At 44.1% G+C, this 23,945-nt stretch overlaps 2 protein-coding genes across 5 annotated transcripts in view; one reads left to right on the top strand and one right to left on the bottom strand.

Moving 5' to 3' along the window:
• The window catches only part of celsr2 (cadherin, EGF LAG seven-pass G-type receptor 2), an 82,985-nt gene extending 70,420 nt beyond the window's left edge, over positions 1–12,565 (top strand). Inside the window, exons 18-34 of one of the 4 annotated variants that reach the window (XM_014132987.3) lie at positions 1,244–1,453; positions 1,874–2,057; positions 2,368–2,692; positions 4,216–4,383; positions 4,524–4,647; positions 4,855–5,055; positions 5,391–5,565; positions 6,775–6,887; positions 7,276–7,358; positions 7,654–7,780; positions 7,891–8,001; positions 8,211–8,341; positions 8,581–8,669; positions 8,841–9,002; positions 9,409–9,648; positions 9,779–10,001; positions 11,016–12,565. In XM_014132987.3, coding sequence (XP_013988462.3) covers positions 1,244–1,453; positions 1,874–2,057; positions 2,368–2,692; positions 4,216–4,383; positions 4,524–4,647; positions 4,855–5,055; positions 5,391–5,565; positions 6,775–6,887; positions 7,276–7,358; positions 7,654–7,780; positions 7,891–8,001; positions 8,211–8,341; positions 8,581–8,669; positions 8,841–9,002; positions 9,409–9,648; positions 9,779–10,001; positions 11,016–11,022 — 2,673 coding nt within the window. In that variant the 3' untranslated portion in view covers positions 11,023–12,565. Of the gene's footprint in view, positions 1–1,243; positions 1,454–1,873; positions 2,058–2,367; positions 2,693–4,215; positions 4,384–4,523; positions 4,648–4,854; positions 5,056–5,390; positions 5,566–6,774; positions 6,888–7,275; positions 7,359–7,653; positions 7,781–7,890; positions 8,002–8,210; positions 8,342–8,580; positions 8,670–8,840; positions 9,003–9,408; positions 9,649–9,778; positions 10,006–10,959 lie in introns of those variants that run through there. The other 3 variants (XM_014132986.3, XM_014132985.3, XM_014132988.3) reach the window with 3 other exon arrangements.
• A 445-nt stretch (positions 12,566–13,010) lies between these two features.
• Positions 13,011–23,945, bottom strand: part of dstyk (dual serine/threonine and tyrosine protein kinase) — a 47,239-nt gene continuing 36,304 nt past the window's right edge. Inside the window, exons 10-15 of the mRNA XM_082959268.1 lie at positions 22,687–22,843; positions 17,710–17,842; positions 17,492–17,605; positions 13,980–14,094; positions 13,749–13,883; positions 13,011–13,576 (exon numbers count right to left, since the gene is read on the bottom strand). Coding sequence (XP_082815394.1) covers positions 13,389–13,576; positions 13,749–13,883; positions 13,980–14,094; positions 17,492–17,605; positions 17,710–17,842; positions 22,687–22,843 — 842 coding nt within the window. The 3' untranslated portion in view covers positions 13,011–13,388. The remainder of the gene's footprint in view (positions 13,577–13,748; positions 13,884–13,979; positions 14,095–17,491; positions 17,606–17,709; positions 17,843–22,686; positions 22,844–23,945) is intronic.

The raw sequence follows: 23,945 nt of genomic DNA, 5'->3' as shown, positions 1-23,945 counted from the left end.
CATACAGCTCCACTAGAGCTAGACTCATTTACCCCTCATACAGCTCCACTAGAGCTAGACTCATTTACCCCTCATACAGCTCCACTAGAGCTAGACTCATTTACCCCTCATACAGCTCCACTAGAGCTAGACTAATTTACCCCTCATACAGCTCCACTAGAGCTAGACTCATTTACCCCTCATACAGCTCCACTAGAGCTAGACTCATTTACCCCTCATACAGCTCCACTAGAGCTAGACTCATTTACCCCTCATACAGCTCCACTAGAGCTTGACTCATTTACCCCTCATACAGCTCCACTAGAGCTAGACTCATTTACCCCTCATACAGCTCCACTAGAGCTAGACTCATTTACCCCTCATACAGCTCCACTAGAGCTAGACTCATTTACCCCTCATACAGCTCCACTAGAGCTAGACTCATTTACCCCTCATACAGCTCCACTAGAGCTAGACTCATTTACCCCTCATACAGCTCCACTAGAGCTAGACTCATTTACCCCTCATACAGCTCCACTAGAGCTAGACTCATTTACCCCTCATACAAGCTCCACTAGAGCTAGACTCATTTACCCCTCATACAGCTCCACTAGAGCTAGACTCATTTACCCCTCATACAGCTCCACTAGAGCTAGACTCATTTACCCCTCATACAGCTCCACTAGAGCTAGACTCATTTACCCCTCATACAGCTCCACTAGAGCTAGACTCATTTACCCCTCATACAGCTCCACTAGAGCTAGACTCATTTACCCCTCATACAGCTCCACTAGAGCTAGACTCATTTACCCCTCATACAGCTCCACTAGAGCTTGACTCATTTACCCCTCATACAGCTCCACTAGAGCTAGACTCATTTACCCCTCATACAGCTCCACTAGAGCTAGACTCATTTACCCCTCATACAGCTCCACTAGAGCTAGACTCATTTACCCCTCATACAGCTCCACTAGAGCTAGACTCATTTACCCCTCATACAGCTCCACTAGAGCTAGACTCATTTACCCCTCATCAGCTCACATTTATATGGATCCATTCACTTCAATGACTTATGCTATTAAGTTGAACGATGAACTGATTTTATTGCTGTAATATAGCAGAGTTAGGTCTTTTTGTTCTACATTTATTTTAGTCACCATTGAGACCAAGGTCACTTTTACAAGGGAGCCCTGCATATACACAACTTACTAAATACAATATATAAAATGGTGCTGTAAGACTGTTCTCTCTCTCCCTGGTCCAGTCGGAAAAGCTTTCCCGTAACGTGTCTCTCCTGGACTCTGGGCGGGTCCAGCAGATGGCAGCCATGTTGGCCAACGCCACGCTGCACACAGTGGAGTACTACGGCAGTGACGTAAAGGTGGCCTACCGCCTCACCCAGAGCCTACTGCAGTACGAGAGCCACCAGCAGGGCTTCAGCCTGACCGCCACCCAGGACGTCCACTTCACTGAGGTAACACAACAACACACAACACTACGCAGCACAACACACTATTGCAGAGTGTAACACACCACCATGCAGTGCAGCATAAGGCAACACCTGGCAGCGCAACACAGTTAATACAGCATAACACCACATGACCAGAGGAGGCTGGTGAGAGGAGCTATAAGAGAACATGCTCATTGTAATTGGAACGATATCAACCACATCAAACATATGGAAACCAAATATTTGAATCCATTCCATGAATTCCATTCCAGCCATTACAATGAGACCGTCCTCATATAGCTCCTCCCACCAGCCTCCTCTGCACAGGACACAATACAACATGCATCTCGGATAAACTCTGTAGGTAACTGAACACAACACATTTGCCTCCACCACCCTATGCCAGTCTGTCTCTCTGACCCCCTGCATTCCTCCCCACATCAGAACCTGGTGCAGGTGGGCAGTGCCATCCTGTCCCCGGGCACACGGCCACACTGGGAGCTGATCCAGCAGACGGAGGGGGGCACGGCGGCCCTACTGCGCCAGTATGAGGAGTACGCCAACACCCTTGCACAGAACATGAGGAAGACTTACCTCAGCCCCTTCACCATTGTCACACCACACATAGGTGAGTGTGGCCTACTTTGGTTTACACTAGGTATAGACGTTATGTCAGACAGAAATACACCATTTTATGTAGACCAGGGCTCTCCAACCCTGTTCCTGGAGAGCTGGTTGATAAGCTGAATCAGGTTAGTTACAGCTGGGTAGCTCTCCAGGAACAGGGTTGGAGAACCCTGATGTAGACTGTTTTTTTTATCAGTTGGAATATTATTCCATAAGTTGTAGGATTCACACTGAACATCTAGCCATCTATCTCTTTCTAGTGGTTTGTCTGATGTCTAACCTACCCAATCTGTGTTGGGTGTTCTCCACAGTCATCTCAATAGATCGCCTCCAGAAGATGAACTTTGCCGGAGCCAAGCTCCCTCGCTACCAGTCTCTGAGAGGGCTGAGGCCTCAGGATCAGGAGACTGCCGTCACCCTCCCCGACTCCGTCTTCAAGCCGCCCATGGAGACCAAGGGCCACCGCCACCTGGACACCTTCCCAGAATCCTCTGTGAGAAACCACACGTCCAACAGGAAGAAGCGACATCGAGGTCCTGACGACCCCGAGCAGGAGGCCATCGCTAGCGTGATCATCTTCCACAGCCTGGCCTCGTTGCTCCCTGCGAGCTACGACCCTGATAAGAGGAGTCTGAGGTGAGACAGAGGGAGACAGGGACCTGATTCCATATTGACCCCTTGCCTCCTACCTCTAGATACTTCACATAGATTTAATTGGATACATACTAGTAATATGTTCATGGGTCTACATTTCCCTGGTGGTATTTCTGCCATAATGCTGATCCTTTCAGATCTACACAAAGGTCTAAGGAAAGGGTACGCAGGTACTATTTGATAAGGTCTGGTCACACAAATTGCCTACGTGACAAAGGACCAGATTGATATTTTATTGTCGTAGTAACAAACCTCCACCTCGCAGTCCATGCCAACCCCAAACTGTTCACACCCCTCTTGTTAGCGGAGAGAAAATGTTGCGGTTTTTAAGCTAATTTCTTGCAATTCGACACATTTTTACGTGTCTGTGTGTTTATATGATCCCATTGGTCGAAGCCTGACCGAGTTCATAAAGAATATAGTAGTCGGTACTCGCGATACGTAATTGACCCCTTTTGGGTCCAGATCCATACCGCCGGCCACCAGTGAAGTGTGGAGGGGGCAGAGCAGGGCTGCCCAACCTTCTTCCTGGAGATCTAATGTCCTGTAGGTTTTCAGTCCAACCCTAGTTTAGCATATCTGATTCAGCTAGTTAAGGTCTTGTTGAGCAGCTAATTAGTAGAATCAGGTGTGTTAAATTAGGGTTGGATTGAAAACCCACAGGACGGTAGACCTCCAGGAAGAGGGTTGGACTGAAAACCCACAGGACGGTAGATCTCCAGGAAGAGGGTTGGATTGAAAACCCACAGGACGGTAGACCTCCAGGAAGAGGGTTGGACTGAAAACCCACAGGACGGTAGATCCTCCAGGAAGAGGGTTGGACTGAAAACCCACAGGACGGTAGACCTCCAGGAAGAGGGTTGGACTGAAAACCCACAGGACGGTAGATCTCCAGGAAGAGGGTTGGACTGAAAACCCACAGGACGGTAGACCTCCAGGAAGAGGGTTGGACTGAAAACCCACAGGACGGTAGACCTCCAGGAAGAGGGTTGGACTGAAAACCCACAGGACGGTAGATCTCCAGGAAGAGGGTTGGACTGAAAACCCACAGGACGGTAGACCTCCAGGAAGAGGGTTGGACTGAAAACCCACAGGACGGTAGTCCTCCAGGAAGAGGGTTGGACTGAAAACCCACAGGACGGTAGATCTCCAGGAAGAGGGTTGGACTGAAAACCCACAGGACGGTAGATCTCCAGGAAGAGGGTTGGACTGAAAACCCACAGGACGGTAGATCTCCAGGAAGAGGGTTGGACTGAAAACCCACAGGACGGTAGATCTCCAGGAAGAGGGTTGGACTGAAAACCCACAGGACGGTAGATCTCCAGGAAGAGGGTTGGACTGAAAACCCACAGGACGGTAGATCTCCAGGAAGAGGGTTGGGCAGCCCTGGTGTAGGGGTTAGGGGCCAATTTAGAATTGGAAAAAATTATTGATGAGGAGGAGGAAGAGCAGCAACAAGGTTCCTGTTGAAGAATTAATTAGTGGTTTTGTGTGATGTCCACCAGAGTGCCTAAGCGTCCGGTCATCAACTCCCCGGTGGTCAGCATCACGGTCCATGACAACGAGGAGCTGCTGCAGCACATGCTGGACAAACCTATCACTGTGCAGTTCCGCATGGTCACCACCGAGGAGCGCTCCAAACCCATCTGTGTCTTCTGGAACCACTCCATACTGTGAGTTTTACACACACACATACACACTAGCTATTTGAACTTTGAGCTGTAAAAACAAAGACTTAAAAGTTATATAAAGGATTAGGTTGAAACCAAATAATCTGTCATCGCATTGTTTGACTGTTGTTTTTGTTTGTCAGAGCGGGGAACGGAGGCTGGTCAGCCAAAGGCTGTGAGGTGGTGTTCAGGAACAGCACACACATCAGCTGCCAGTGTTACCACATGACCAGCTTCGCTGTTCTCATGGACATCTCTAGGAGAGAGGTGAGCGAGGCCACACCACTACACAACACTAGACAGAACTACACCATATGCTGTACGAGTCTAGACTTGACTTTATAAACCTCACTCAGAAACCTCAATACACCTCAGACCACACCCTATAGTGGTCTTGTTCACTATAATGACCAAACAAAGCTCTTCTTAAACTAAACTTTTCCTCCACCCTCCTCTTCCTCTCTTCCTTCTCAGAACGGTGAGATCCTTCCGGTGAAGCTGGTGACGTGGAGCACGGTGAGCGTGACCCTGGGCTTCCTCTTCCTCACCACGCTCTTCCTCCTCTGCCTGCGGGCCATGCACTGCAACAAGACCAGCATCATCAACAACGGAGCCACCGCCCTCTTCATCTCCGAACTCATCTTCATCCTGGGCATTAACCTGGCAGACAACCCGGTAAACTACTGGAACAAAGTTATTTTCTGTCTACCTTTTAATACTGTATTTTACCTCCTGTCGCTCTCTAACTCGGTTCAGTACACCACTTTCAATATCCTACCTTCCCTCTCCTCTGTTTGGAATAGGTGTCTGATTGAATCTGATTTAAAAACAAAGGAAAAATCATCAAAGCATTCTGCCCACTTTGAGCCCTGTAATATAGAGTATAATAATTTCCCTTCCTTTCACTCTCGCTCTCTCTCCCCCTCGCTCTCTCTCCCCCTCACTCTCTCTCCCCCTTGCGCTCTCTCTCTCCCCCTCGCTCACTCTCTCTCTCCCCCCCGTGTCTGTAGTTTGTGTGCACAATTATCGCCATCCTGCTGCATTTTTTCTACCTGTGCACCTTCTCCTGGCTCTTCCTGGAGGGCCTGCACGTCTACCGCATGCTGAGCGAAATACGAGACATCAACTACGGACCCATGCGATTTTACTACATGATCGGCTGGGGCGTGCCCGCCTTCATCACAGGTCTGAACAATACACACATCCTTACACACACACACACACACACACACACACACACACACGATGGACCGACCCCAGGTGGCCACACGCGAACAGGCGTGACAACGACTCTTCCCTCCCAGGGTGTTGAAAAGATTTGGCATGGGCCCTCAAATCTTCAAAGTTCTCCAGCTACACTATGAAGAGTATCTTGACTGGCTGCATCACTGCTTTGTATGGCAAGTGCACCGCCCTCCATCACATGGCGCTACAGAGGGTAGTGCGTACAGCCCAGTACATCACTGGGGCTGAGCTCCCTGCCATCCAGGACCTCTATATCAGAAAAATTGTTGGACTCCAGCCACCCAAGCCATAAACGGTTCTCTCTGCTTCCGCACTACAAGCGATACCGGTCTATCAAGTCTGACAGCTTCTATTCCCAAGCCATAAGACTGCTAAATAGCTACACAAACTATCTGCATTGACCCGTCTATTTTAACTTTATTTTCTATACACAATCACACACTCACTCTATGCACATGCTACACACTCCCTCACACTGACACTCCAACACACACACACACTTTTCTCACACACACATTATATGCATAAACATTCATACTGACTCTACACACACACACACACACACACACACACACACACGCACACACACTCGCGTACAATCATATCCTCTGCTGTTACTCTGTTTATCATATATCCTGATGCCAAGTCACCTTACCCCTATACATATCTACCTCTATCACTCCAGTATCCCTGTCACCTTACCCCTATACATATCTAACCCTACCACTCCAGTATCCCTGTCACCTTACCCCTATACATATCTAACCCTACCACTCCAGTATCCCTGCACATTGTGAATATGGTATTGGCACTGACTCTGGAACTGATCCTGTATATAAGTTACTTACTTTCTCGTGTTCTTATTTCAGTTTCTTGTTTTTGATTAACTTGACTTAAAAAATATTGTTTTTAATTAATTCTGCATTGTTGGGAAAGAGCAAGCAAGAAAGGCATTTCACTGTACTAGTGCACGTGACAATAAAAACTTGACACACACTGATGCACACACACTAACCACACACAGACACACGCTTGCATACACAAAGACACAGACACACAATGCCAACTCATGTATCCAATTAGAACAGTTGAAAGCCTTACTGTAGTTATTTGTTAGTTACTGGTGTATTTGGTGGTTGTGTTGTCCAGGCCTGGCGGTCGGACTGGACCCAGAGGGTTATGGGAACCCAGACTTCTGCTGGCTGTCCGTGTACGACACTCTGATCTGGAGCTTGGCAGGGCCCATCGCCATGGTGGTGTCTGTGAGTACACTCTACCTCCTCATCAGATCTCTAATACAGTGTATTGTATGATATTTACAGTACCAGTCAAGTTTGTACACACCTACTCATTCAAGTTTTTTTATAATTTTTTACTATTTTCTACATTGTAGAATAATGCAAAGCTGTCATCAAGGCAAAGAAAGGGTGGCTACTTTTTTTGGGTTACTACATGATTCCATATGTCATTTCATAATTTTGATGTCTTCACTATTATTCTACAATGTAGAAAATTGTAAAAATAAAGAAAAACTCTGGAATGAGTAGGTGTCTTAACTTTTGACTGGTACTGTATATACTAGAGTTGTATAATAGTATGCCTTTATGTTATACAGTAATACATAGTTGAATTGTATTTTGTGTTTTCCAGATGAACATCTTCCTGTATATCCTGGCCTCCAGAGCATCCTGCTCCATGAGACACCACAGCTTTGAAAAGAAAGACCCCCCTATGTGAGTGTCCTGCCCGCCGCTGCCTGAATAAAAACAACACAAATTCTGTCATTAACACAGGCATGCTGTTGTACCCCAAGGGTACATGACTACAGCACTTTAGAGACCACGAGAGTGCATTGTGTCATTTAATGGAAAGTGAAGCTGCCAATTCACTAAACTGTGGTTGTTGGCTCATGATGGATTGCATAAAAGTGAAAAACATATTTCTATATCCTCTGAAAACTCACTTATCCTAATGTAACCTTTGTGATGTTCTCATCTTACGTGTGTCTTTCTGTCTGTCTGTGTCTAGCTCCGGGCTGAGGACGTCATGTGGGGTTCTCCTCCTGGTCACTGTCACATGTCTGTTAGCTATACTCTCAGTCAACAGTGACATGATCATCTTCCACTACTTGTTTGCTGGATTCAACTGTCTTCAAGTAAACACTGTTCTTTTGTTTCACTTAAACCAGGATTTAAAGACTATTAGTCACTGGTTTGACTGTCAGTATCCTTGCTCCATTGACATTATTTGGTCTGTCTATTCCAGGGTCCCTTCATCTTCTTCTTCCGCATTGTGTTCAACAAGGAGGCGAGGAACGCCATGCGCTACTGCTGCAGCCGCAAACGCCCGGATCACATGATCAAGTCCAAGCCCTCGGTAAATCTCGTACTGTATAGGGACGTCACCAGTCATCCAAGGCCTAGTACAGACATGCACAGCTGTAGGCCTCCATCGTGGCCTTTATGCTTGGACCTATATTACTAAGGACATTAACTAAAGCACCAAACAAATAACACAGGATTTGATATGACTTACTACCTACTAACTTATACCTCTCCTATTTTCTTCCTCTCCTCCTCCTCCAGTCGTATAACTGTAACACCAGCTACATGGATGGCAGACTGTACCACCTGCCGTTTGGAGACTCCAGTGTCTCTCTGAATGACACCCTGCAGAGTGGCAAGAGCCAGCAGAGCTATGTCCCCTTTGTCCTCAGGTACGGTAAGCACAGAGGGACACAACAGGCCCCATTGACACATGCTGTTTAGGCCCTCCTGCATCATTGTGTAGTAGAAAGTTTTATTTCCAGGTTAATTGAAAATGTGTGGGTTTTATGATGGTCATTGTTATGTACTGTAATACAGATAGAACACCCCTTTCAAAGCCACATACTAACTTATATTGAGGAGACCAGGGCTTTGTTTGTCCTGTTACAAGTCCTGTTGTGTTTTTCAGGGATGATGGTGGCCTGAATAATAGCCAGGTACACATCGCTCTGAACGAGCACGGCTCACTCTTCCATGAAACTAAAGAGCATTTAGATGGTAGGTCTCCCATTTTAATGTCATTAGGATCACTGTGACTGCCTTTAGCAGCTTTGGTGCATAGCTCAAACACAGAGAGGCATACAGAGTATTCATTTCATATGGTCAATGTATGTATTTCTCTACAACACTCATTGTTCATCATCTTAACTTGTGTGTGTGCAACAACAGATCACGACTCGGACTCGGACAGTGACCTGTCTTTGGAGGATGACCAGAGCGGATCGTACGCCTCCACACACTCCTCTGACAGCGAGGAGGAGGGGCCCTACCCACCAGATGAATGCTGGGAAAGCATCGCATCCAATGTGTCCAAGAGACCACACCCTCAGGGTATGACCTCGCATCTATAATACACCGGGTCACCAACTCTATACGACCTCACACCTATAATACCTCACTCTCAGTAGACCACACGCAGGTGGTATGTGAACACAGCTCCATGCAGTAACACTTGATAATACCGCTCACACACTTCTGCTTAAACAGTACACCACACCCAAACATCACACACAGACCAGACAAATCTTCAATAGAATACACCTACACTGTTACACAATTGTCTGGGTTTAAATGAATCCACTTCTGAGCAGCACATGAATGTTATGAATCTTACTTAAACATGTATAAATAACACCTGAATTACCCGATTCTGGTCTTGTAAAACAACAGCTTACATCACGATGTAATGCATCAAGCATTTAAGATGTAGTCTTAAAGTTGTCTGGGTGTTCATCAGATAACAACCTGAGTAAGCTGTACTGGCCAGGGGAGTTTGTGACGACACTTAGCAACAGTGAGTGCCTGGGGGGAGCAGAAAGGCTAAAGGTAGAGTCTCTGGGCAACCCTGAACTGGGCCAGACCCGGGACCACCGAGGCATGCCAGACGACAGGCCAGACGACAAGGCAGAGGGCTATGGGAAGGACCACGTGATGCTGCTGCCCAGTCTGCCCAACCTCAACGCACACCCACAGAAAGGTCAGCAACAAACCCAAACATCAACACTGCTGCAACATTCCACATGTTAGTTCCACTCTATATCGTTGTAGAGGTGGGATTTCCAGAACTTCAGAAATGTTTAGGATAGGATGTGTCTTTTCAAATGCAGGAATCCTGAAGAAGAAGCAGCTCTCCCCCATTGCGGAGAGAAATGGTATCAACCGCATCCATAACGAGCTGTCAGAGAACGCTCTTGGCCACGCCTCCTCCCAGGGCTCCTCTTCCAGTGAGAGCCGAGGGGGCGGGGCCAAGCCCAGCTTACCAGATCAGCTGAATGGTGTCGCCATGAGCATCAAGGCGGGGACAGTGGACGGTGACTCATCAGGGTCAGAGTGAGTGTCATCACAACACAGAGCACCAAACATGACCCACGTCCAAACAGAATACACCGAATACACCGCCAGTACAGATCACAAACACAGCAGCACATGCAGTACATCACAATGTCATAGAATCCAAAGCAACAGCTCTTAGATAAAGTTAAGATATTTCTTAGTACTTATGTATTGAAATGTTGCTTTGTGTTGTATACTGTATGTCATATGTTCTGCACACCAGTTTGATGTGAAAGAATTGATGTCCCACTGAATGTGTCTTGCTGCTGTCTTCAGTGTGTGTCGTGCCCCCGTCACCATTGTGTGTAGTCTGTCCCCTGTTCTTCATTGCCTATGTAGTGTTGATTTTAGCATGCTAGCTTGTTAAAAGTCCGATTACATAGAGTACCGGTCACATTCTCATCAATGAGCTCAGACGCCAATGTGGTAAGATGTCAAGCAACTCCCATGATCAGGTGATTTTTATCATGTTGGGAACAAAATACTGTGTTTTCAAAATACTGTTAGTTCCATAAACAGAGGGACTTGGTAAAAGCTACTTTTGATGAGTTAATACACACTGTTTGGAACCATTATATAAACTGCTAGATACAAGTGTCTTTAATAGAAGCAAAATCATTTTATTATGACCACTGTCTACAGTGCAGAGTATTGTAGCTTACTAACCATCAATCTCTCTCTCTCTTTCTCTCTCTCTGTCTCTCCAAAAAACATAGATTCCTATTCTTTAATTTTATTCACTGAAGCACTTGATCCTCATTTGAAATCAGGATCATTGTCTTCTTATTGATCGATCATTCAGTATCCTTCACCCCTTATATCCAAAATAATAATCCCATATCATTTGGTTATCACCTCTCACACTGTGTGTGGGTGAATCATTCTCATTCATTGTTTTCTGTTTTCCCCGTGTTGTGTAACGTTTGTCCCCCATCCACCCACCCTGTTTTCCCAGCAGCCACCGCAACCCCTCCATATGAGCCGGCTGACGGGGGGGGTGTGTCTTTGCAGGTCATAGAGCCTCGGCCCTCATCGCCATGCTTGCTGATGTCTGAGACACAGAGCGTTGGACTGTCCTCAACTGGAGATCCATGGAGTACCCTCTCTCTTTCCCCAATTTTCTTTGTGAGAATGTGTGTGTGTGCGCGTGCATGAATGTGTGTGAGTGCCAAAACCTCAGGAGTCTCTGCAAGGGCCCAGGCTCGAGCGCACTGATGGAATGAGTCTCTCTCCCTTTTTAAATCATTGTTTGTTTACATACTTGAAGCGATGCACTTTTTAAAATAATTTACTCTACCCGGCCAGATGTGCTGGTAGTCAACTGGAGCTGATTCAGTTTTGTTTATTGTGGTTGTTTTTATGTTTCAAACTCCGGAGATTAAGAACAATGAAGTCCTCCTTTGGCTGTAAGATTTTAAAAGTTCAGGGAATTTCCTCAAGAAGCTTAACTAGTTTGTAATCTCAGAAAGGGTCACCTGTACAGTTGTTTTGTTCAAGGATTTAGTTATTCTACTGAGGGCTGAGGTCAGTTTGAGTTTTGCTGTAGAGACAACTCATTTCTCCACTCGTCTCAGGAAGCTGCCAGCCTGAGCTGGTGGACAGGAAGAGTCAGTACAAAATGTCTTTAGACTGAACAGGTCTCTACAGAGGGATGAACAGCTCCACCCAAACCACTACACTGTGCTCTGCACTGGAGGAAAGGACTCCTGTTGAAGTGTGGCTGGAGAACAGTGAGAGGCCATGGGGTCACGCCCCGTAATGGAAGCACTCTATAAACAGTTTCTCTCACTACTGAAGGATGTTTAAAGGCAATAGCGACTAGTCAGCTGTCATACACACTAGAGGTGAGAATGTCTGCCTTTCTCCACCATTTCGCCTTCATTTTATTGCATTATCATTGGAGGAAAAGAGCCTGCGTGTCAAGAACTTTTGATATCTTTACTTTTGTAAATTGTTGGGAGCAAATTTTTGTATAAACTGAGAATGCTCCCCGTTTTTGTCCAAGGGTTATGCTTTAATTTGAATCAGCGACTTTGTATTTTATAGATTAGATCATTCCATTGTTTTTGTGAAATATTTGCAAACTTGTGCTGTAATACTCTTTGACATGTATTCCAATTTTACTGTGGAGAGTTCTGTAAAAAGAAATACACTAATACTTCATCTTCAATTGAATCATGTTGTATAAACTCTACATTCCCACTTATAAAAAGCAGTTCAGACAATTTGTGTACAACTTATCACCACTAATTGAACTGGTGCTCTCTGAAAGCATTCATGATAGTGTCAAGGTTCATTTCTGCATTGCCAAAAGTTTTTTTTACAACACTGATAAAGGTTAACATTTGAATATCGGGTTCCTAGTGAATCAGTTTGTTTACTCAACTGAAGCATAACTGTTAGTGTTTTTTCCCCATTATCTGGATTGTACAAACAGTCATAATTGGAGCACAAAGCAATCAACTTTTTAAAACCAAGACCTGTAGTAGGTTACTGATGTGGCTTGTATTTTTCTGTGAAAGCGTTTGGTAAAGGAAATCACACATTCAATGAGTAAAACAGACAGATGTGGTATTGTTTTTGGTTCTGGGGAAATAGGCTAATACGAGCATTCCATGAACATGTAGTCCAAGCATATTGTATTGAACTGTGTAGTAGAATGCTGAGCCCTCGTGGCCAATGTGCTGAACTGCAACCACAACACAGGTATCCTCTGAGCACAGTAACTTTTTTTTTTTTAAATTGGGGGAGGAATTGTGAAAATACTCAGTGGGCTGCAGCTCCCACCTAATGCGAGAGGGACACGTTTATACCTAAACTGTATTTGACATCGCTGAAAACAACATTTTATCCACACGCTCTGGGACCAGAGCACAAGTTGAGACGGGCCTCTGCATTGTTCCCGGTCTTCACCCATTTGATACTTCAAGTCAAAATTATCCTTAGTATGACCTTAAAACAATTCCGTGAAGATGCTGACAACCTCATGTAAGAGTGAGGCGAAAATTGATTATTTTGTCAATCATTTATTAAAAAAAAGTTGGAATTGCATAGATGCAGGAATACTCTTAACCAATTAATACAATCTAAAATTATATTTTTTACATTTTAAATGTTTCATATCTAGTAACAATTCTATAACCAAGCAGCAATTAGCATGGAGGAAAGCATAGTGTACTATACACACATTTGTCCGGTTTCAGTTCATCTTAAATAGTGTATATTTAACTCCTTTAAAGGAAGAGGAAAACTGTCTGTCACTTTATTGGTCATCTCCTCTTTTGGCCTTCCAGAAGCACACTGTCCTTTTTCCATAAATACAACAAAAATTACTTTTCTTTTGACCGTAATCCTTTGCAACAGTCGTGGTCCTCTTGGAGTGTGTCAGTTTGAGTCCTCCAGGCTGCTGCTTTTCTGATGCGAGCCACATTTACAAAGCCGTACCATGATGCTTTGCAGGCTGGGCTCTACGATGCCGAGCAGGGGCCTCTGGGAAGGGTCTCCATTCCAGCAGGCTTCCATCAGCTGCCAGCATTCCTCATCAAAGCCGGCCAACCGCTCGGGCCTCGCGCCTGAAAACATGGGCACAAATGAGGCCCTGGCAGCTCTCTAGCCCAATTCAGTCAACAGAAATCCACACTAAGTCCTGGATAAAAGACAAGTGTTACAGCAAGCTGAAGTCTTGATCATATTCTGTTGAGTTAGTATAGATGTGGGTTTGCTCGAGCTTGAATTCTACATTACCTTTTTTAACGTTATTCCACAACTGGTCCTTGCTGGAGCATTTCTCAAAGGACTCTGGGAGTTTGACAGAGCCAGTGCAGAGATACCAGAACAGGATTCCAAAGGCATAGACATCCACAGAATTATCATACTTTCCTGAAGAAATAGGTCAGACTTGCAGTTAAATCAAAGAGCCTAGAATGAGAGGTGGTCTATGATGCAATACTATGACTGAGTAGCAGGATATTTGACCTGTAAAGAGCTCAGGGGCCATGTGGATGGGGGTTCCTACGATGCTGCCGGACATCATGGCCTCTGGCTTACAGAAGCCCAGGTCTGTGATCTTGGCCCGGTTCTGCTTGTCCAACTGAGGGAGGGCCAGAACACATTAGGAACACTTGGCAAGATGTGTACAAGACGTGACATGTCAGGATCATAAATATTGGTTTCTCAAAGCATACACTTAAGGTCTTGCACATGCTGCTGGCGCCAAGGAGGCGCAAGTGTCAAACGGCACGTTAGTTTGCAATTTTATCATGTAAAAACTGGTGCACTTGCATTTTACCTGTCTAACATCAGCTCACTTGCGCTGAGGTGGGAGTGGTGGACATATGAGGTGTGTCCTTAACACATGCCAACGTGACAATTTCATTCAGCGCTAATGGGAAGTTTGACCCACAAAAAGCAGGTCTTAACAGTAACTAAGTTGATAATAAAATTGATTTAGAGAACGGAAGCGCAGCCTAGCCAACCATGACGTGCAGTGGCCATGGAAAAGAGATACGCATTTTGTGCCGGTGAATCTCGTATTTAGAAACAAACGATTTTCCCCCACTCAGTTTAATTTGATTAAAAACCAAGCTTAGCCTACCCTCCCCTTAATCAAGGCTTGTTTAGCAGGTGCTTATTTTTAACCAGGCCATTAGCCGCTAAAGAAAGGGGGTTTAAATGGTCTACTGAGAGTGCTTTGAAATACGTTAGGTTTTTGCCCTCATGCTTTTTCACTATTAACACACAATTAATTTTGCTTGTTCGAGCATTCTATCCATCCCCATTTTCAAAGAGCACACCTTGTTCAATTACCAAATACCTGTGCTCCAAACCTTCCTAGAATGCTATAGCAACAGCAGATTTGTTTTATAATCTGCCTCACACATAGGTAACGATACAATTGACAGGAGCCGAGTATTTTGTATAGACGTGCGAATGTTGTGTGTAAAGACATGTAGGCCTACGTGTGCACAGACTACACGTAACATAGTAAATCCGGGACAGTCAAATTAGTACGATACGTTTGGTACATAAGACAGATGGTATAACACAAATGTCTAACAACCCAAAGGTTAAACAACTTTAGCATTTAAACTAATTAGCAACTTTCCAACTACTTTTTAGCTACTTTGCAAAGACAACATTTTAGCTAACCCTTCCCCTAACACTTTAGCCTAACTTCTAAACTTAACCCTAGCCTAGCTAACGTTAGCTAGCAAATTTGTAACATAATACAAAATGGTTGATGGACATCCACAAATGAATAGGTACCATAAGAAACGTAACATATACTAAACATGGTGTCCAGGATTTACGTACAGAATAATGCGAAATGCTCGTGACCATGTTGCATCACACTGCAATGGAAAAGGAGATTCATGATATCATGCTTCTGACCCGATCCAATTTAGAAATATAGTTGTTGGTTTAAAAAGCGGACGTTTGTTTAATTTGATTATAAAACAAGATCAAACTTAAAGAACATAGCTCAAATGCAATTAAATGTTGTCTATTTCTGGAGAAGTGGAAATATGATCTGTAAGATGGTTCCATGATGTTTTTAAAACATTCCATTTGCTGTAAAATGGTGAGTGAACATTCCCCCTTTCTATTTATATTGGATCTTTATCCAGCTTGCGTGATATGTTTGGATGTGCGCGAACTCACTAGCCGACTTTGCTGATCACTGCTTTGAGGAAAAATGTACTTACTAATAAGACTTATGTGGTTGTCCCACCTAGCAATCTTAAGATGAATGCACTAACTACATCGCTCTGGATAAGATCTCTGCTAAATTACTAAAATGTAAAATCCTTTTAAGTTGCCTTGTATGTATTATACACCCACGAGGGGCACTTATGGTGCCTAACTGTATTTAGTCATGGGCTATTTAAAACAAGTTTTGTTTTTATCAGAATTATACACCGTCTTTTCAGGCCTTAATAGCTTAGTGAATGTAATCTTGCTTAATGACTACGTTTGTCCAGACTGCAATTTACAGTATGCCTAGCCCCTAGATCAATGTGAATGCTCTAGCCAATTACAGTATGCCTAGCCCCTAGATCAGTGTGAATGCTCCAGCCATTTACAGTATGCCTAGTCCCTAGATCAGTGTGAATGCTCCAGCCATTTACAGTATGCCTAGCCCCTAGATCAGTGTGAATGCTATAGCCTGTTTAACAATGTATTTCCATACTGAAGCAATGCAATTAGAGCATGTGGACTAGAGGTCGACCGATTGATTTTTCACCGCCGATACCGATTATTGGAGGGGCAAAAAGCCGATACCGATTAAATCAGCCAATTTTTTTCTTTATTTGTATAATATAATACGTCAATCAAATAAATAATGCAAAAACAAAGTGTTGGAGAAGAAAGTAAAAGTGCAATATGTGCCATGTAAAAAAGCTTACGTTTAAGTTCCTTGCTCAGAACATGAGAACATATGAAAGCTGGTGGTTCCTTTTAAAATGGGTCTTCAATATTCCCAGGTAAGAAGTTTTAGGTTGTAGTTATTATAGGACTATTTCTCTCTATACCATTTGTATTTCATATACCTTTGACTATTGGATGTTCTTATAGGCACTTTAGTATTGCCAGTAACAGTATAGCTTCCGTCCCTCTCCTCGCTGGGCTCGAACCAGGAACACATCAACAACAGCCACCCTCGAAGCAGCGTTACCCATGCAGAGCAAGGAGAACAACCACTCCAAGTCTCAGAGTGAGTGATGTTTGAAGCGCTATTAGCGCGCACCCGGCTAACTAGCTAGCCATTTCACATCTGTTACACCAGCCTCATCTTGGGAGTTGATAGGTTTGAAGTCATAAACAGCGCAATGCATTGCGAAGGGCTGCTGGCAAAATGCACGAAAGTGCTGTTTTGAATGAATGCTTATGAGCCTGCTGCTGCCTACCATCGCTCAGTCAGACTGCTCTATCAAATCATTGACTTAATTATAACATAATAACACACAGAAATACGAGCCTTAGGTCATTAATATGGTCGAATCCGGAAACTATCATCTCGATAACAAAACGTTATTCCTGTTACATTGCACAACCTTCAATGTTATGTCATAATTACGTAAAATTCTGGCAAATTAGTTCGCAACGAGCCAGGCGGCCCAAACTGTTGCATATACCCCGACTGCGTGCAATGAACGCAAAATGACACAATTTCACCTGGTTAATATTGCCTGCTAACCTGGATTTCTTTTAGCTAAATATGCAGGTTTAAAAATATATGCTTCTGTGTATTGATTTTAAGAAAGGCATTGATGTTCATGGTTAGGTACAGTCGTGCAACAATTGTGCTTTTTTCGCAAATGCGCTTTTTGTCAGTCAGCCATGACCACAGTTGAACTCAGTTCAACATTAGAACTACATCCAAAATTAAATCAATGGAAACAATTGAAATATGATTTGACAATGTGGTAAACACTAGTGTTACACATTCAGCATGATTGGAGAAAGCACCTTTAACCCTTACTCACTAGAACGTTCTTTAGTTTGATGTCTCGGTGTAGAAGCCCCTGACCATGCAGGAAGCGAATGCCTTCCACCACGTCCAGGGCGATCCGGAGTCTCTCCTTTAGTGATAAACCAGCCTGGGAGTGAGAGGAAAAGGTGAGACTGAGGCATGGGATCAGGCAGACCTTTGATAGAAGAGATATATTAGAGTACATGGTAGATATGAGAGTCTGCTGGTTACCTTCAAGCCTGTGTAGAGGTCTCTGTGAAGCCTCTCCATTATGAGCAGCACAGCAATGCTGGAGCCCCCACCGTACGTGTGGTCAATCACCGAGCCGTGGAGATCCACCAGACGCTCATGTTTAGGGAGGGACCTACAGCCATACACAATAGAGAAGGTAGGAGAAATAAGGTCTTCAATCTTCATATTATTACATCCTACCCTCTTGTGTAAGTGGAAATGTGGTTTCCTAATCTTCTTACAGTGCTCACTAGCACACACCACAACTTTTCTTTTCCAGCTGCATGGTGTATGAAATTCTTCTGACAGCCACAGGGGGGCCAACCAGTCCCAGTTCCAACACTGAAATCTGGCCACATGAGAAGTTACTTCTCCATGACCTGCATTAGTGAGCTTTAAAGCAGCAATAACAAAGCAGTCTCACCGGCCTCAGTGCAGTACTAAGCTGAGGGATGAGGCTGGAGAAATAAAACTATAATTTTGATATCATGGATGGTTAACTATGTTTTGAGGCCACATAGTGATTGGTTACATTTTCTTTGTTTAGAAACTGAGTAAAACATATGTTCTTCACAATAGGCTCTTAGTGGGTCAATTTCCACATTTCCTTTCTGCATTAACTGTTTTAAAGTCAGCATTGACCTCATGGTGAAATCCCTGAGCGGTTTCCTTCCTCTAAGGCAACTGAGTTAGGAAGGACGCCTGTATCTTTGTAGTGACTGGGTATATTGATTCACCATCCAAAGTGTAATTAATTACTTCATGTTCAAAGGGATATTCAATGTCTGCTTTTAAATTGTTTACCCATCTACCATTAGGTGCCCTTCTTGGCGAGGAATTGGAAAACCTCCCTGGTCTGTGTATGAAATTCACTGCTCGACTGAGGAACCTTACAGATAATTGTATGTGTGGTGTACAGAGATGAGGTAGTCATTCAAAAATATTATTGCACAGAGTCCATGCAACTTATGTGACTTGTTAAGCACATTTCTACCCCTGAACAGATTTAAACTGGCCATAACAAAGGAGGAGCTGAATACTTAGAGTCAAGACATTTAAGTTTCTCCATTTGTAATTGATGTGTACAAATTTCAAAAAACATAATTCCACTTTGGCATTACAAGGTATTGTGTATAGGCCAGTGACAAATCTCCCAATTTAATCCATTCAGGCTATAACACAAAAAATTTGCTCCTACCCCTGCACATCAAATCAGTACCGGTACTCTATGTATATAGCCATGTTATCTTTACTTGTTATTGTTATTAAATGTGTATTTATTCCTTGTGTCACTATTTCTATTTTGTTATTGTATATTTTTCAACTCTCCATTGTTGGAAAAGGACCCCTAGGTAAGCATTTCACTGTTAGTCTACATATTTTGTTTACAAAGCATGTGACAAATAAAATGTGATTTGCTATAGCATTTTAACAAAGTAAATATAGGCCTATTTGTCAATCTCTCGGTACTTTACTCCATTCATCTTTCCTTTGATCCGGACTAATCTCCCAGTCCCTGCCGCTGAAAAACATCCCCACAGCATGATGCTGCCACCACCATGCTTCACCGTAGGGATGGTGCCAGGTTTCCTCCAGACGTGACGCTTGGCATTCAGGCCAAAGAGAATCTTGTTTCTCATGGTCTGAGAGTCCTTTAGGTGCCTTCTGGCAAACTCCAAGCGGGATGTCATGTGCCTTTTACTGAGCAGTGGCTTCCATCTGGCCACTCTACCATAAAGGCCTGATTGGTGGAGTGCTGCAGAGATGGTTGTCCTACTGGAAGTTTCTCCCATCTTCAGAGGCACTCTAGAGCTCTGTCAGTGACCATCAGGTTCTTGGTCACCTCCCTGACCAAGGCCCTTTCCCCCAATTGCTCAGGTTTGGGGGTTCCAAACTTCCTCCATTTAAGAATGATGGAGGCCACTGTGTTCTTGGGGACCTTCAATGCTGCAGACTTTTTTGGTATCATTCCCAAGATCTGTACCTCGAAACAAGCCTGTCTGAGTTTTACGGACAATTCCTTCGACCTCATGGCTTGGTTTTTGCTCAGACATGCACTGTCAACTGTGGGACCTTATCTAAAACAGGTGTGTGCATTTCCAAATCATGTCCAATCAATTGAATTTACCACAGGTGGACTCCAATCAAGTTTGATCATCCTTGAGATGTTTCTTAATGGAAACAAGACACACCTGAGCTCAATTGCGAGTCTCATAGCAAAGGGTCTGAATACTTATGTAAATAAGGAATGTTTATGTTTAATAAAAACATTTCTATAAAAAAAAATACTGTTCTCACTGTCATTATGGGGTATTGTGTGCAGATTGATTAGGATATATATTTTTTTAATCCATTTTCAGAATAAGGCTGTAACAAAATGTGGAAAATGTCAAGGGGTCTGAATACTTTGAATGCCCAGTGTATAATTCATATGCCGTGTATTGCATTGCAGTGAATGGAGTAAGGAGTCACCAGCTCCGTATTAAACCCGGGTGGGGGCTCCCGAGTGGCGCAGCTGTCTAAGGCACTGCATCTCAGTGCACAAGGGATCACTGCAGTCCCTGGTTTGAATCCAGGCTGCATCACATCTGGCGCACAATTGGCCCAGCGTCGTTCAGGTTTGGCCGGGGTAGGCCGTCAATGTAAATAAGAATTTGTTCTTAACTGACTTGACTAGTTAAATAAAATAAACAAATTAAAAACACTGCTCAGCAAAATAGACAAATTTAAGTTTTGTACTCTGAGTAAATCCAATTACATATATTTGTATTTTATTAAAACTGCATATCTTAACATATAGCCTCCACAACAGCTTTCAACAAACCAATATTGGTGTAAACTTTCCAAATAAAAGCTGGTATAAATACAATGTAAAAATGCCAAATTATCAATGTATTTTTTTTTAAAGATGGTTGCAATGCTGTAAAAAACAGAGTTTAACATGTCTTTGTAGGGGGGCCCTTATTTTGAAAAAGATAATCTGCAATCGTGCTGCCAGCATAATATCCTGCCAGAAGAACGGTAATGGAGGTGTATGTGTAACAGCATACTTGGAGTGTTTAAAAGTGGGCGTTGCAAAAGAAGTGGGTGGATCAACAGCTGTGTGTGTGTAACATCAGTGTGTGTGTGTGTGTGTAACATCAGTGGGTGGATCAACAGCTGTGTGTGTGTGTGTGTGTGTGTAACATCAGTGGGTGGATCAACAGCTGTGTGTGTGTGTGTGTGTGTGTGTGTGTGTGTGTGTGTGTGTGTGTGTGTGTGTGTGTGTGTAACATCAGTGGGTGGATCAACAGCTGTGTGTGTGTGTGTGTGTGTGTGTGTGTGTGTGTAACATCAGTGGGTGGATCAACAGCTGTGTGTGTGTGTATGTGTGTAACATCAGTGGGTGGATCAACAGCTGTGTATGTGTGTAACATCAGTGGGTGGATCAACAGCTGTGTGTGTGTGTAACATCAGTGGGTGGATCAACAGCTGTGTGTGTGTGTGTAACAGCTGTGTGTGTGTGTGTGTGTGTGTGTAACATCAGTGGGTGGATCAACAGCTGTGTGTGTGTGTAACATCAGTGGGTGGATCAACAGCTGTGTGTGTGTGTGTGTGTGTGTGTGTGTGTGTGTGAGACATCAGTGGGTGGATCAACAGCTGTGTGTGTGTAACATCTTGCTCTCCATTATTGGTTAGACCGGCCATAGCCAGCTGCACCTCTGGTCAGCTTAATGTTTACATAGCAGGTTAAGAGAACTAACGTAGCAGGTTAGGATAATTTATGCGACAGGTTAGGAGAATGAGGTTACATTTAGGAAAAGGCCTAGGCTTAGCTAAAATGAGTCCGCCAAATTAGCTGATTCGCTTTCCATAAACCAACTTGTTGATCCTCCCACTTCTGTTGACACACCCACTTTCAGACACTCCATGTATGGAGTTACACATGACTCCAATGCACTGCCCTTTGGCACGCAGCACGTTGGCAGTGCTTGCTGGGACTTGTAGCGCAGGGCGCCACAGGCAGTATGGCAGCGGGCTAAAATTAATTGACAACCCAAATCTATGGGCGTGTCCGAGCGCATCACTTTTGTCAAATGGTCATCGTTGGTCACCTCCTTACAAATTGTCCAACTTGCACATACACGACAACTACATTAACCAAAAACCATGTGATCAAAGGTCATGAAGTACTGAGTGCAAATTTCTGCAGCTGCTCTTCAACTTCATCACCTGCATTGTCAGAGGGTCTATTGTCAACCAATAATGAAGGTGTTTTTGTTTAATCCACCCAAACTTGACCAAAGACTTGACTGAAACAGGAACCAACTTTGCCACGATTCATCTATACAGTGGTTATGTACAATTAAATGTGATTTGAGTCTCTCTCACCAATTGATAGTACAATGTACACACATATGTACAGTTTGAGTGTGTGATATGGGGGTTGGAGACATGTTTAATTCAATATTACGAAGAAAAACATTTAGAAACAATTGCAACAGTGCTATGTGGCACTGAGCCTGGATGTTGGAAAACCACATCCGTTTGAAACATTCAGATGTCGCAGATTCAACTCCTCCGACTTCACTCAACTTGTCTAGTCGGTAGCTTGCGCCTTACTACTCAAATGAGCCCATTGCGTGTCCTAGAGGGTGTGGAGATTTAACCAGTACATGAGCTATACAAAGACCTGTCACCACCAACAAAGAAGTTAAGTTGATGACAAATGAGTCGCACCACTGTTTGTTATTGGAGGACTATTCTTCACTTGAGTAGAGACCAATTTCAATATAAAAAAGTAAACTTTTTTTACTTTCTATTACTATCTCAGTTTAAAGGCGTGCTGTATTGAAATGCTAGGACATAAACTATGGTTGAAACTACAAACTGAAAGGGTATGGCTGAAATCCATGGCCCAGGTGTGGCCATATATGACAAGTCAAAGCAGCAGGTCGTCTTTAAATCCTTCCCTCTCCGCTGGCTGGGCCGTCTCACCTGGTGTAGTGAAACTCTAGAGCCAGATCGTTCCAGTGCTTGTCGTCGGGCGGTACCACAGACTTCAGAGCGCAGGGGTAGCGTCCCCCCCAGCTGTCACACAGATAGACCACTCCATACTGACCCCGCCCCAGCTCTCGGCCAAGCTTGGGCTTGCCTGCCAAAAAGACGAAGAAACATACAGAGATTGCTTTATTGTGATTGACCTGTGAGAGAGGACAACCCTATGTGTATACTATTAGACTTCTTCCACATTTTATTACGTTACAGCCTTATTCTAAAATTGTCAATCTACACAAAATACCCCATAATGACAAGGCAAAAACAGGTTTAGATATTTTTGCAAATGTATTAAAAATAAAACAAATACCTTATTTACATAACTATTCAGACCCCCGAAATTGAGATCAGCTGCATCCTGTTTCCATTGATCATCCTTGAGGTGTTTCTACAACATGATTGGAGTCCACCTGTGGTAAATTCAATTGATTGGACATGATTTGGAAAGGCACACACCTGTCTATATAAGGTCCCACAGTTGACAGTGCATGTCAGAGCAAAAACCAAGCCATGAGGTCGAAGGAATTGTCTGTAGAGCTCAGAGACAGGATTGTGTCTAGGCACAGATCTGGGGAAGGGTACCAAAACATTTCTGCAGCATTGAAGGTTCCCAAGAACACAGTGGCCTCCATCATTCTTAAATGGAAGAAGTTTGCAATCACCAAGACTCTTCCTAGCGCTGGCTGCCCGGCCAAACTGAGCAATCGGGGGAGAAGGGCCTTGGTCAGGGAGGTGACCAAGAACCCGATGGTCACTGACAGAGCTCCAGAGTTTCTGTGGAGATGGGAAAACCTTCCAGTAGGACAACCATCTCTGCAACTCCACCGATCAGGCCTTTATGGTAGAGTGGCCAGACAGCAGCCACTCCTCACTAAAAAGGCACGACAGCCCGCTTGGAGTTTGCCAAAAGGTACCTAAAAGACTCTCAGACCATGAGAAACATGATTCTCTGGTCTGATTGAACTCATTGGCCTGAATGCCAAGCGTCACGTCTGGAGAAACCTGGCACCATCCCTACAGTGAAGCATGGTGGTGTCAGCATCATGCTGTGGGGATGTTTTTCAGTGGCAGGGATACTAGGGATCGAGGGAAACATGAACAGAGCAAAGTACAGAGAAATCCTTGATGAAAACCTGCTCCAGAGTGCTCAGGACTTTAGACTGGGGCAAAGGTCCACCTTCCAACAGGAAAACGACCCT

The sequence above is a fragment of the Salmo salar genome, chromosome 12, assembly GCF_965601325.2.
Source record: "Salmo salar chromosome 12, fSalSal1, whole genome shotgun sequence".
Lineage (NCBI taxonomy): Eukaryota > Metazoa > Chordata > Actinopteri > Salmoniformes > Salmonidae > Salmo > Salmo salar.
Note: the sequence above shows the minus strand (reverse complement) of the source record. Positions and strands in the feature narration are given on the sequence as shown.